Source organism: Tursiops truncatus, chromosome 4 (assembly GCF_011762595.2).
Source record: "Tursiops truncatus isolate mTurTru1 chromosome 4, mTurTru1.mat.Y, whole genome shotgun sequence".
Lineage (NCBI taxonomy): Eukaryota > Metazoa > Chordata > Mammalia > Artiodactyla > Delphinidae > Tursiops > Tursiops truncatus.
The window spans coordinates 45,714,925-45,726,999 of NC_047037.1; the positions used below are offsets into that span (position 1 = coordinate 45,714,925).

Genomic DNA, 12,075 nt, shown 5'->3' on the forward strand with positions numbered 1-12,075 from the left:
TACATTCTCCTTTCTGTTCTCGTCCCTGTATGTGGTCCTCTTTCTTTTAAGTACTGCCATCATAGTATGGTCCTGATAATTCTAGATCCAAGTTGAAGCAAAAAACTTAATTATGGGAGCCAGCATCAGTGGAAATAAGTCAGCTGAGAGAATAAGGATAGACAAATAGCCTAAAGTTCACACTTTTCCAGGCTATGACACTTATACAGGCAATGGGAACAGTCACACAATTTGCCTCTCTGTCTGAGGGCCAGCTGGACATTGATTATAAGACTTACTCCAATTTCAGAAAAGGTAAAATTGGGGGTGGGGATGAACACCGTGCATGTTACAGTTGAGGAAATTTGCTAAATTATAGGTTGCTTAAATACATATTGTTTCACAAGGTAATGATTTCTTTTTTTTGTATGTGACAAGTTCTTTGAAAAATTTTCCAGCTTCATTGCTGCTGATCTAGGTTAACACTTTCTCTTAATAAATCAGGAAACACAGACCTGGAAAATTCAACTTGTTCCAAATTTCATCAAGTGAGCTACTGCTAACCAAAATTAGAGTAGTGATTTCCAAACACTCAGTGCCTACCCATGAGGGAAAAAACAAACAAATAAACAAACAAAACCTTCATGAATTCAAATATATCCACTTTAAATGACTGTCTTATTTTCATGTTGAAACGTTCACTCTTTTATGTGATTGCTGTGTTCATTCTTTCATGTGATTGATGTGTTCATTCCTTCATGTGATTGTAAGAGTCATTATTCTTGTTAATTTTTTTTGCCCCCATCCCAATATATTTACTTGGTAAAATAAAAATTTAGCAACCCTATATCGGTTCCCTCAGTTAAAACATTACTAGTCCTTTACATGCAAAAATCTGAGAATTAATAGGCCAGAGGGCTTTAAGACAGTGTTCTTTGCATTAGGCATTTCTCCTTAGTTATTTCCCATGCCTGTTGCCTGCTGAAGAAAGGACCTTCTTCAGCTTTTCGTCTCACCTTCTAAAGAGCACCTCCCTTGTTTTCTCAACTCAAAATTATGAAACCGTTTTTTTAAAATTTCAAATAATTGGGTTATCTAAAAAGAAATGTTTCATATATGAATAATCAGCCTCTCTATAAATAAGACTAATTACCAAGGAAGTTAAAAAAAACTATCTTTTTTTATTGTTCTAGCTTTAGCTCTGTGATTCCTCATACCTCGATTACCAGAAGATTTAGTTCTCCGACCTGTTTCAATGAAGTGTTTTCTGAAGCAGGATACTCACGTACACGTGCCCATAACCTACCTTACTACTGGCAATGGGAGGAGAATTGCAAGAATGAATGTGGTTTATTCACAGCTCAGCTGCCTTTGCCTTTTCTAGCACAACAGCACAGTCTCCTGCTAGTCTGGTACTGCAGCCACTTGCTTTTATGTAAAGGCATTTTATTCAGTAACTTGAAAGTAATGAATCTACAAAGTAACGCTCCGTGTGAGAGTAACGTATTTTAGAACGCGTTGATTATTATGATTAATGGTGGGGCCCTGGCATTTTGTAGATGAATGTTAATACAGTAACATTTGGGTATCATCACCTTTTGCAGTTTTTCAAGGTGGTATACTTGTTTGTTAATGCATCCCATGTCCAGCCATTGCATTATGCCGACATTGGTGACAGTGCCACTTTGTCAGGCTGGAAAGACAGGCTCATACTCAATAAGGAAACACTTTATCAAGGGAATAAAAAATGGAAATGAGCTACTACCTGTGGGCTCAAATTAAATTAGCCTGGAGAATTTAGAAGCAGCAGCCCCTCTTGCTGTTCCTTCTAATGCAGCTGTGTGGGCCTTTATATCTCATGCTGTATTCATTCAACAAATATTTATTGGGCACCTACTATGTGTAATGCATTACATATCCGAAGATATAAAAGATGAATGCAGGGGCTTCCCTGGTAGCACAGTGGTTAAGAATCCGCCTGCCAATGCAGGGGACACGGGTTTGAGCCCTGGTCCGGGAAGATCCCACAGGCAGTGGAGCAACTAAGCCTGTGCACCACAACTACTGAGCCTGTGCTCTAGAGCCCATAAGCCACAACTACTGAGCTCACGTGCCACAACTACTGAACCCGCACTCCTAGAGCCCGTGCTCCGAAACAACAGAAGCCACCGCAATGAGAAGCCTGTGCACCACAACGAAGAGTAGCCCCCGCTCACCACAACTAGAGAAAGCCCGTGCACAGCAACAAAGACCCAATGCAGCCAAAAATAAATAAATTAAATAAATTAATTTTTTTAAAAAAAGATGGATGCACTTCCATTTGTGCCTTCAAAAAGCTTAGGAGACGAGATGACACATGTATGGAATTATCTGTAATAGAAGGCAACAGTAGTACATGCTATTGGAGAGGTAGAGATAAAATATGCCAAGATTTCAAAAAAGGGGGAAATAGTTGTTTTAACTGAAGACCTAGCAGGGTATTCATAAAAGAAAAGGAAGTGGAGCAGAACCTTGAGGAGTGGTTAGGATTTGAACATATGGAACCAGGTTGAAGCAGTTAGAGCAAGAAAACTCCACAAGCCGGCAACAGGAGAGAGAAATTCTGGGATATGTATTGCAAAGGGGATTCTGGCTAGAACTGCAGCATCCAGGAAGGAGAGTAGTGGATAGAAAGAAATGCTGGAACACAGTGCAGTGGGTTATGTTCAAGATTTGGGGCTTTAGTCTCCAGGCATAAGGGCAAGCCTAAGGTTTTGTAAATATAAGAATATCTGTTCATAAGAGCACATCAAGACAGTTCATCTGGAGGATATGCAAATGTTGGAGTTCAGAGAACGGCTGAGAGTCATTGATAGAGTCCTTGGGAATGCATTAAGAGGAAGAACTGCCACCATGACCAGGGCAATGGCCATGGACGATGGCTAGGAGAAGTGTCAGGGATGCGGTATGGAATAAGGGTTGACGTTCATTGAACATAAGGGGAAAAGAGATGGGGAAGAGTCAAAGACTTTGATGTTTTAAGGAAATAAAAAAGAGTGGGTGTGATTGATAAGACAAAGATTCTTATCTGAGCCACCTTGAATTTAAAGTGCTGGCAAGAGTAAAAGACTAAATATCGCAAGAACAGTTTGCAATGCACGTCGGAAATGAAGATAAAAATTAAGCCGGAGCTAGAATTTTACTTATTTGGGAATAGTATGAATAGGGATAATAGTTGAAGCACCTTTTTGTTTTGAGAGAAGTTCACAGGAGCAGCAGTAAGAAGAGCATTACAGAGGAGAGGGCCAGGCATAGGTCCGTGGAGGATGCCTATGCTTAGAAGGGGAAAAGGAAATCGTCCCCTCTCCTCTGAAAAAAACAAAACGAAAAAACACTCATGGACTTCCCTGGTGGCGCAATGGTTAAGAATCCGCCTGCCAGTGCAGGGCACACGGGTTCGAGCCCTGGTCCGGGAAGATCCCACCTGCCACGGAGCAGCTAAGCCCGTGCACCACAACTACTGAGCCTGTGCTCTAGAGCCCGTGAGCCACAAATACTGAGCCTGCATGCCACAACTACTGAAGCCCGCATGCCTAGAGCCCGTGCTCCACAACGAGAAAAGCCACTGCAATGAGAAGCCCGCGCACCGCAACGAAGAGTAGCCCCCGCTCACCGCAACTAGAGAAAGCCTGCGTGCAGCAACGAAGACCCAACGCAGCCAAAATCAAATAAATAAATAAATATTAAAAAAAAAAAAACACACTCATAAGGAGGAGTCTGGGGTGGCAGAGGTGAAGGGGGCCAGGGCCAGGGGTGGAGTAGGTGGGATCAAAAAGGCTGCACCAGACTTCCTTTGAAAGAAGGAAAGATCACTTAACCATAATTCAAATGTGTGTTTCCAGAGCAGAGTTCTTTAAATCTTTATTAAGGACTTTCCCAATATGACTCAGTGTCCTGCTGCTTGCTACCCTGGGAAGAGCCCTGTCTCACAAACATACGGGTGTTCCTTCCAGGAATCCTCTAGAAGCTTGAAGAGACATGAGTGGTTTTAACATCTCTTTCCCCCAGTAAGGCAATGTTGCAGAACTGTGGGTCCACCAAACACTTCTCCTTCCTGCATTGGACCATCTGCTGTAGACCAGGGGTTCCTAACCCGAGGCCAGCAAAATCCTGGCCAGTGAATGTAATGTTCTGTTCCACATGTGTGCATTTCTTGAGGAGATGATTTACCCTTCACCTGATTCTTAAAAGCATCTCTTTTCTTAAAAAGATAAGAACCACTGTAATGGATCATGCCCTGCTGCACAATGATGTAAGTGCCCTAAAGACAAGAGCCTGTCCTTATAAATTTTGGTATCTTCATGATACCTCTATCAGTTTTGGCTGAGTGAATGGGTAATGGTGCTACATTCCATGGGCCAACAGGAATCATAAAATACTCATTTTGACTCTATAGCCTCTTGCTTGAATTAGCAAGTATACAAACCTAGAAAACATATTTTTAATGATAATGTCCTTTATTAGTATAACCTGTAGCTTAAAATGAGTGCTTCAGACACACACACTATCTCCTTTATTTCTTTAATAATTGTGCAGAGTAGGGATTGGTATCTTCATTTCATGAGTGGCGCCAAGACTGAAAGAATGCACATGACTTGTCACAGGTCATACATCATATGCCAGCTGTTATTATTATCTCATGGTACATACATAAATAAAAATGCCTACAAACACAATAGACTTGGCCTTACTTTCTGAGATGCTTATTGGTTGGCAATAGGTTTTTGTTTTATATGAATGAAATCTTTTTATTAGCTTAAAATGTAATCCTCATGTGAAATGCAGTGGTTTTGCAATAGTTGTGTTATTGAATGACAGATACTACTCTCATACAGTGAGTTTAATTTCTTGGTCTTGTACTAGATAACATTAAATGAAAGCATTTCTTTCTACCAGTCTTTGCTTGGTAGAGTGAAGATGGCACGTCAGATAGCAGCATAGCGTCATGATGAAGAGCAGGGGCTTTTGAACCAGACTTGGATTTCAGAGTTCCTCTAAACACTATTACATCTTAAGTATTAAATACCGGATATGTTTTAAGTTCTCTTTCAACTTAGAAGAGCACGTGCTATATTTCTTCCATCTGAAACTAGAGAGAGAGAAAACTCATCTCTTCCACTTCACTTTCCCTGGAGAGGACAGAGGAAGAGAGAATGTCACAGCAGCCTCCCATCAATGGCCTAGGCCAGCGGACGAGCAGGACAGCCGTGCTCTGGCATCTGGCTTCTGTCCCGATGCTGCCTGCACTGCAGACTCTGTTCTGCAGCAACGTACTTCATCTCCCGCCAGTAGCTATTCTCAGCCTCCTCACCGTTGTGAGAGTTCATATTTACATATAGGCTGAGCTTTACCTTCCTAAACAAGCAAGAATTATTTAAACCTTAATACAAAAGTGGGGGGCAGGATACAGGGGGACTTGGAACTTCTCAGACAAAAAACTGATACCTGAAACTGAACCCAAAAATATGAAGGACTTGCAAAGTGGTCAGGCAAAATTCTCTGAAATTGGAATCAGAAATATTACAGGGCTGATTGGGACATTCTGACTCAAAAACCTGTAGGAAATGCACCGCTCTTAGGTTAAACATGTGTGCACTCTGTTAACTGAGTAGTGGAGACTGTTAATGCTTCATACTAACAAAATACAGTTTTCCAAATGTGTTTGCTCAATATCACTTTACCTGGGTTGTTTTTGAATTTTATTTTATTTTTATACAGCAGGTTCTTATTAGTTATCCATTTTATACATATTAGTGTATACATGTCAATCCCAATCTCCCAATTCATCCCACCACCACCCCCCCCACCCCAGCCACTTTCCCCCCTTGATGTCCATACGTTTGTTCTCTACATCTGTGTCTCTATTTCTGCCTTGCAAACCGGTTCATCTGTACCATTTTCTAGGCTCCACATGTATATGTTAATATACGATATTTGTTTTTCTCTTTCTGACTTGCTTCACTCTGTATAACAGCCTTTAGATCCATCCACGTCTCAACAAATGACTCAATTTCATTCCTTTTTATGGCTGAGTAATATTCCATTGTATATATGTACCACATCTTCTTTATCCATTCATCTGTCGATGGACACTTAGGTTGCTTCCATGACCTGACTATTGTAAATAGTGCTGCAATGAACATTGTGGTGCATGTATCTTCTTGAATTATGGTTTTCTCTGGGTATATGCCCAGTAGTGGGATTGCTGGGTCATATGGTAATTCTATTTTTAGTTTTTTACAGAACCTCTGTACTGTTCTCCATAGGGGCTGTATCAATTTACATTCCCACCTACAGTGCAAGAGAGTTCCCTTTTCTCCACACCCTCTCCAGCATTTGTTGTTTGTAGATTTTCTGATGATGCCCATTTACCTGTTGTTTTAATGATTTTTTTTTTTTTTTAAAGATCAAGAACAAGGAAGCTGCTTAACTGTTTGAATCGGCAGTTTACCTTTCAGATGCCTAGAGTGACAAAGTGTGAGAATGTGAGGAAAGAGGGACTCCTGTCCCCAATGTGTGCCAGTCAGACTGTTTGTGGGGAGACAGAGCGTGTGGAATGCTGGTGTGCCAAACGGCAGGAATATTATTCTGAGATATCTGGGCACTGACACTGCTTTCTCTTCCTGAGAGAACACGGTTCAAGTACCAGATAAGCTTGATATTTAGAACAGTCATTTAAATAAAATCACTGGAGTATTGATGTAAGCTGAAATGGTCATGTAAGTCTAAGAATGAAAGGACATTGTTGTAAGAGGGAGGCGTCTCCCTGCACAGAGATGGTCACTGAGGGCAGCAGCCTGCTAGGGAATAAATAAATAAGGAAAACCACATAAGGATGTGCCAAATCTGCTTTTTCTCTGAGTTACCACTTCCTGTGGGTTCTGCAGTCTGGGCTGAATAAACTGGGGCTCCTGGCAAATGTGTGTTGATCTCTCCCCACTAGTTGGTAACCCAGTTGCATGGTACATTAATTTCATAAATTGTAGTAAATGGGTAAAGGGGCATTTTCAAATGCCTAACTTCACTAATTCTTCTTAAACCCTGTGAATACCTTTTGGTTTTCATCTTAATTGTCCTGTCCCTGTGTAGTTTAGTGTACACTAGAGTGAATTGTTTCAAAGTCATGACTGAAATATGCATGATGAGGCCATGAAAATTGATAAATTAGCCTCACCAAACATTGTTGAATATATATCTATATATACTCAGCCCCATGAGGGTGAGACCAGGGCTATCTTGTTCTTGGGAGTATCCTCAGGACTTGGCAGTGTTATTCGCTCATTTGACTATTAATTGACTTAACAGGATCTTCCAACAAATCCTTTAATGGGCTTTTTTGTTATAGAGACACTAACATTCCATATGTTTAAAAACTTTTGGTTTACTTACAACTTTGCCATGAAATTATTTTTTTTACCTTTCAGTCCCTTTCTCTGAGGTAATTAATATTCATATGTAAAATATTGTTCTCCAGGCTTGAAACTATTCCAACATGGCTTTCCTTGGACTCTTCTCTTTGCTGGTTCTGCAAAGCTTGGCATCAGGGACCACTTTCACTGATGAAACCATTGCTGAGTTGTCAGTGAATATGTATAACCATCTTCGAGCCACTGGAGAAGATGAAAATATTCTCTTCTCTCCACTGAGTGTCACCCTTGCAATGGGAATGATGGAACTTGGGGCCCAAGGGTCTACCCTGAAAGAAATCCGTCATTCAATGGGATATGATAGCCTGAAAAATGGTAAGTGTGCTTAATTTCTCAAGATGGTTTGACATTAACATTCAACTCAGTTATGTTGCCTTATGCCTGAGGCAGCAGTATTTACAAAGAGTAAGAAAGAGGTCTCACTGAGGTGATATGGATAAGAGAACCATTAGGAAACCCAAGAAAGTTCTTAGTTCCTAGCTGTATCCCTGGCTGAGTTAATCCAAGGAAATTGTATCTTTTATTATTATTGTTTAAACAAACCTCACTATGATAAACAAAAGCAAACATGTTCTTGCTCTGTTGGAGTTTCCAGTTTAGAGGGAGAGGCATATATTAATCAATTATCACATAAATAAATGAGAAATTATAACTGTGATGAGTACTATAAAAAAACCATTATGCTCTAAGAATATCAGAAATTTTTACTTAAAACCAACAGTACCTTCATTATTTAAATGGCATCCAAGAATTTTTTTTTATAAATTTATTTATTTTATTTATTTACTTTTGGCTGCGTTGGGTCTTTGTTGCTGCACTCAGTCTTTCTCTAGTTGCGGTGAGCGGGGGCTACTCTTTGTTGTGGTGCGCGGGCTTCTCATTGTGGTGGCTTCTTTTGTTGCGGAGCACGGGGTCTAGGTGTGTGGGCTTCAGTAGCTGTGGCACATGGGCTCAGTAGTTGTGGCTCGCGGGCTTTAGAGCGCAGGCTCAGTAGTTGTGGTGCACGGGCTTAGTTGCTCCTCAGCATGTGGGATCTTCCCGGACCAGGGCTTGAACCTGTGTCCCCTGCATTGGCAGGAGGATTCTTAACCACTGCATCACCCGAGAAGTCCCAAGAGGTTTTTTTGAATGTTGTATTATCATGAAAAATTTTTGTACTGGAGAAAATTTCTAACCAAAACGTATTTTGTAATTACTTTTCAATGATGTATAATTTCTATTTTAATGTTTCTAATATACATGTGAATTAACTCATTAAAAAGTTGAGAACTAAAACAATTTCAATTGGATTTTCTAGTTGTAAGGTTAAAAAAAAGTCTACTTAAAGTAAAATTGAAAGGAATATTTTGATTTTTAAACTAGAAAATTAAACTTGATAACAGAAACAGATTATTTCTGATCATCTAAAATAACTCATTTAATTAAAGTAACCTAAGTCTTTTGAAAGAAAACAATCCAAGTATCTCTACTTTATAGATTTTACCAAGAAAGTGAATTAAAATGAAAATAATATCAGTTGATAATACTAAACTTCAAAAAGTTAATTTGAACATCTAGAAACAGCACAAATATTGGAACCTCCGGAGTTACCATGTCAGTGCGGCGAATAAGCCAGTGCTTTTCCTTTGGGCCTCTGTTCTATTAATCCCCCTTGCTGTGTTTTCGTGCTCCTCCACTCTCCAGGATCTTTCACTGTGTTTGTTCCACTAATAAACTTATCTTTTGTCATTTTGCAGGTGAAGAATTTTCTTTCTTGAAGCATCTTTCTCACATGGTGACTGCTGAAGAGAGTCAGTATGTGATGAAAATTGCCAATGCTCTCTTTGTGCAAAATGGGTTTCATATCAATGATGAGTTTTTGCAAATGATAAAAAAGTACTTTAACGCAGAAGTCAATCATGTGGACTTCGGTCAAAATGTAGCTGTGGCCAACCATATCAATAAGTGGGTGGAGAATAATACAAATAGTAAGTCATTTAGTTCCTTTCTTTCTCTAATAGCTTAGTTTTAACTCCCTTTTAATTCTGAAATTATTTGTCCCCTCGTTCCTTTTACATTTTGAATGTTACATTGCATTTAGTTGAGTATCTACTAATTATTTTGTATAGATTACAGCCTATTTTATTTTATTATTATTATTATTTTTTGCGGTACGCGGGCCTCTCACTGCTGCAGCCTCCCCCGTCGCAGAGCACAGGCTCCGGACGCTCAGGCCCAGAGGCCATGGCCCACGGGCCCAGCCGCTCCGCGGCATGCGGGATCCTCCCGGACCGGGGCACGAACCCACGTCCCCTGCACCCGCAGGCGCACTCCCAACCACTGTGCCACCAGGGAAGCCCTGATTACAGCCTATTTTAGAAGCATTGTTTATGAATAAATATTTGAGAAAAAGTTGATTCTTTTGGCATGTATAGAATATTGGTACTGATAAATTAATATGAAATCTGTGCTCTCCAGTTGGTGAGTTTCATTCGAATGGTAATCTTAACTACTGTATGGAATTTTGCTTGGGCTGACCATTTAATAAGTTAGATACTAGTTAGAATCACAGTTGCTGGCTCTCTTACCAATATGATTAAAATAGAGTAAGAGAGTTTAAAGATATTTGTTGGCTTTTAAACCACAGAACTTGATTGCTAATCAAAAAATTTGTACAGGATTCCTTTAAAAAAAAGAGCAGCCCATTTTAAGCCCAAACAAATGGAGAGGAATTAGAAAAGGATGCATTTGTTTCAAATTTTAATTCTAAATCATATTTTTAAAATGTATTTAGGGGGGCTTCCCTGGTGGCGCAGTAGTTGAGAGTCCGCCTGCCGATGCAGGGGACACGGGTTCGTGCCCCGGTCCGGGAAGATCCCACATGCCTCGGAGCGGCTGGGCCCGTGAGCCATGGCGGCTGAGCCTGCGCGTCCGGAGCCTGTGCTCCGCAACGGGAGAGGCCACAACAGTGAGAGGCCCGCGTACCGACAAAAAAAAAAAACAAAAAAAAACTATTTAAGCTCTCCAAATGTTTCATATTTTACCATTTTATTTTCCGATTTTACCAACAAAATAATTGAAATTAGAATAAAAAAATGAGACCAAATTGAAAGTAGATTACTATGGCTGTTCCTTAAATTAATTAATTCATGTTGTCAAAACTCTGAAAATAATGTTAATCTAATACATTTTATGCTGGAACAACAACAACAAAAGACCATCATCCCATACCCTTTGTTCTATATTCCCCCAAATGCTGAGGCACCTTCTTAAGTACCTAAAGACGTGCTATGACTAATAAAATGAGAGAATACGGAGTGAATGTGGTCCTATCTTTTCTAACTGTGAAATTAAAATGTAAGATAAAAGAAACATGGTTATTTTTTAACATTCAAAGAATAAGAATAATAATTCAGCTGCATTAGATTGGATTATTGAAAGCTGTTTATTTCCAAACTCTTCTTAAACAATTTCAGCCATTAATAAAGTCCCAATGTCTTTCAAAATGGATTTAGAAAGGAACATTATAAGTGATAAAAATTAAGGTATCATTAGTTAAGTTGGCTTTTACTCATCTGTTTTCACCTAATCAAAAGCAGTTGTTATATCTGATAGATATCCAATGTACATGGGGGAAAAGTTTGAATTGGATGACATTTTGATCATGTACATTGTTCAAGAATAAACTTAGAAATATCTGTTGAATGTTTAATCTGTCTTAAGATTGCAACTAGAAAGTAGTAAAGCCTGAGATTCTGTTGTATGTGGTTCTGTAGTTTGTGCAAATGTCAAGATACTACTAGTTAGTGTTATTTTAGGTGGTGTATAACGGTATTTTAGATGCCCTTAGTCTGTAAGTATATTTGTGTGTGTGTGTGTGTGTGTGTGTGTGTGTGTGTGTGTGTTACATTTTTTCCTTTTAAAGTTAGATACTTTTAATTTTTATTGTAAATTTTATAATGATATAAAGTTCATCTCAAGCACTCTCTTGGATGGTAGTTTGATAATCTTTTGGTTTCCTTTCACCTTCAAATTTAATATGAATTTTCATCCATTCATTTTTTCCTGAATAGGTCTGTTGAAAGAGTTGGTATCCCCAAGGGATTTTGACGCCGTCACTCATCTGGCCCTCATCAATGCTGTTTATTTCAAAGGGAATTGGAAGTCACAATTTAGACCTGAAAATACCAGAACTTTTTCCTTCACTAAAGATGATGAAAGTGAAGTCCAAATTCCAATGATGTATCAACAAGGAGAATTTTATTATGGTAAGACAGTTTGGCTTTTATTTCTCTCTTCTTGCAGTGTATCAACAAATTTCTAAGAAAAAAACATGAAATATTCGTTACTCAGATTTCTCAACAATCTGGTTTGGGCTACAATTCAATTTTCTTGGCCCCATTTTCACAGGCCTCTAATTAGATCCTGAGTGAATATGATATGTTTTGATAGTTTTCCAATATGTTTCTTAATTTATGAAGTTGATTACACCTACAGAGTGGCTTTATTCATGTGAAAATACCTGACCTGTGTCAGAATGTTCTGAGTCACTCCAGAAAGTCATTCGCTTTGGGGTGGTTTTCAGTGAGCCATATGTTCCACCAGCTCTTGATTTGGACACCTCATCACTTTTTTTTTTTTTTTTTTGCGG

At 39.2% G+C, this 12,075-nt stretch overlaps 1 protein-coding gene and 1 long non-coding RNA gene across 2 annotated transcripts in view; one reads left to right on the plus strand and one right to left on the minus strand.

Moving 5' to 3' along the window:
* The window catches only part of SERPINI1 (serpin family I member 1), a 68,434-nt gene that overhangs the window by 33,115 nt on the left and 23,244 nt on the right, over positions 1 to 12,075 (plus strand). The window contains exons 2-4 of the mRNA XM_004313927.4: positions 7,493 to 7,760; positions 9,182 to 9,412; positions 11,498 to 11,692. Coding sequence (XP_004313975.3) covers positions 7,511 to 7,760; positions 9,182 to 9,412; positions 11,498 to 11,692 — 676 coding nt within the window. The 5' untranslated portion in view covers positions 7,493 to 7,510. The remainder of the gene's footprint in view (positions 1 to 7,492; positions 7,761 to 9,181; positions 9,413 to 11,497; positions 11,693 to 12,075) is intronic.
* The window catches only part of LOC117312217 (uncharacterized), a 233,884-nt gene that overhangs the window by 22,636 nt on the left and 199,173 nt on the right, over positions 1 to 12,075 (minus strand). The gene's annotated exons all lie outside the window — the stretch shown is intronic.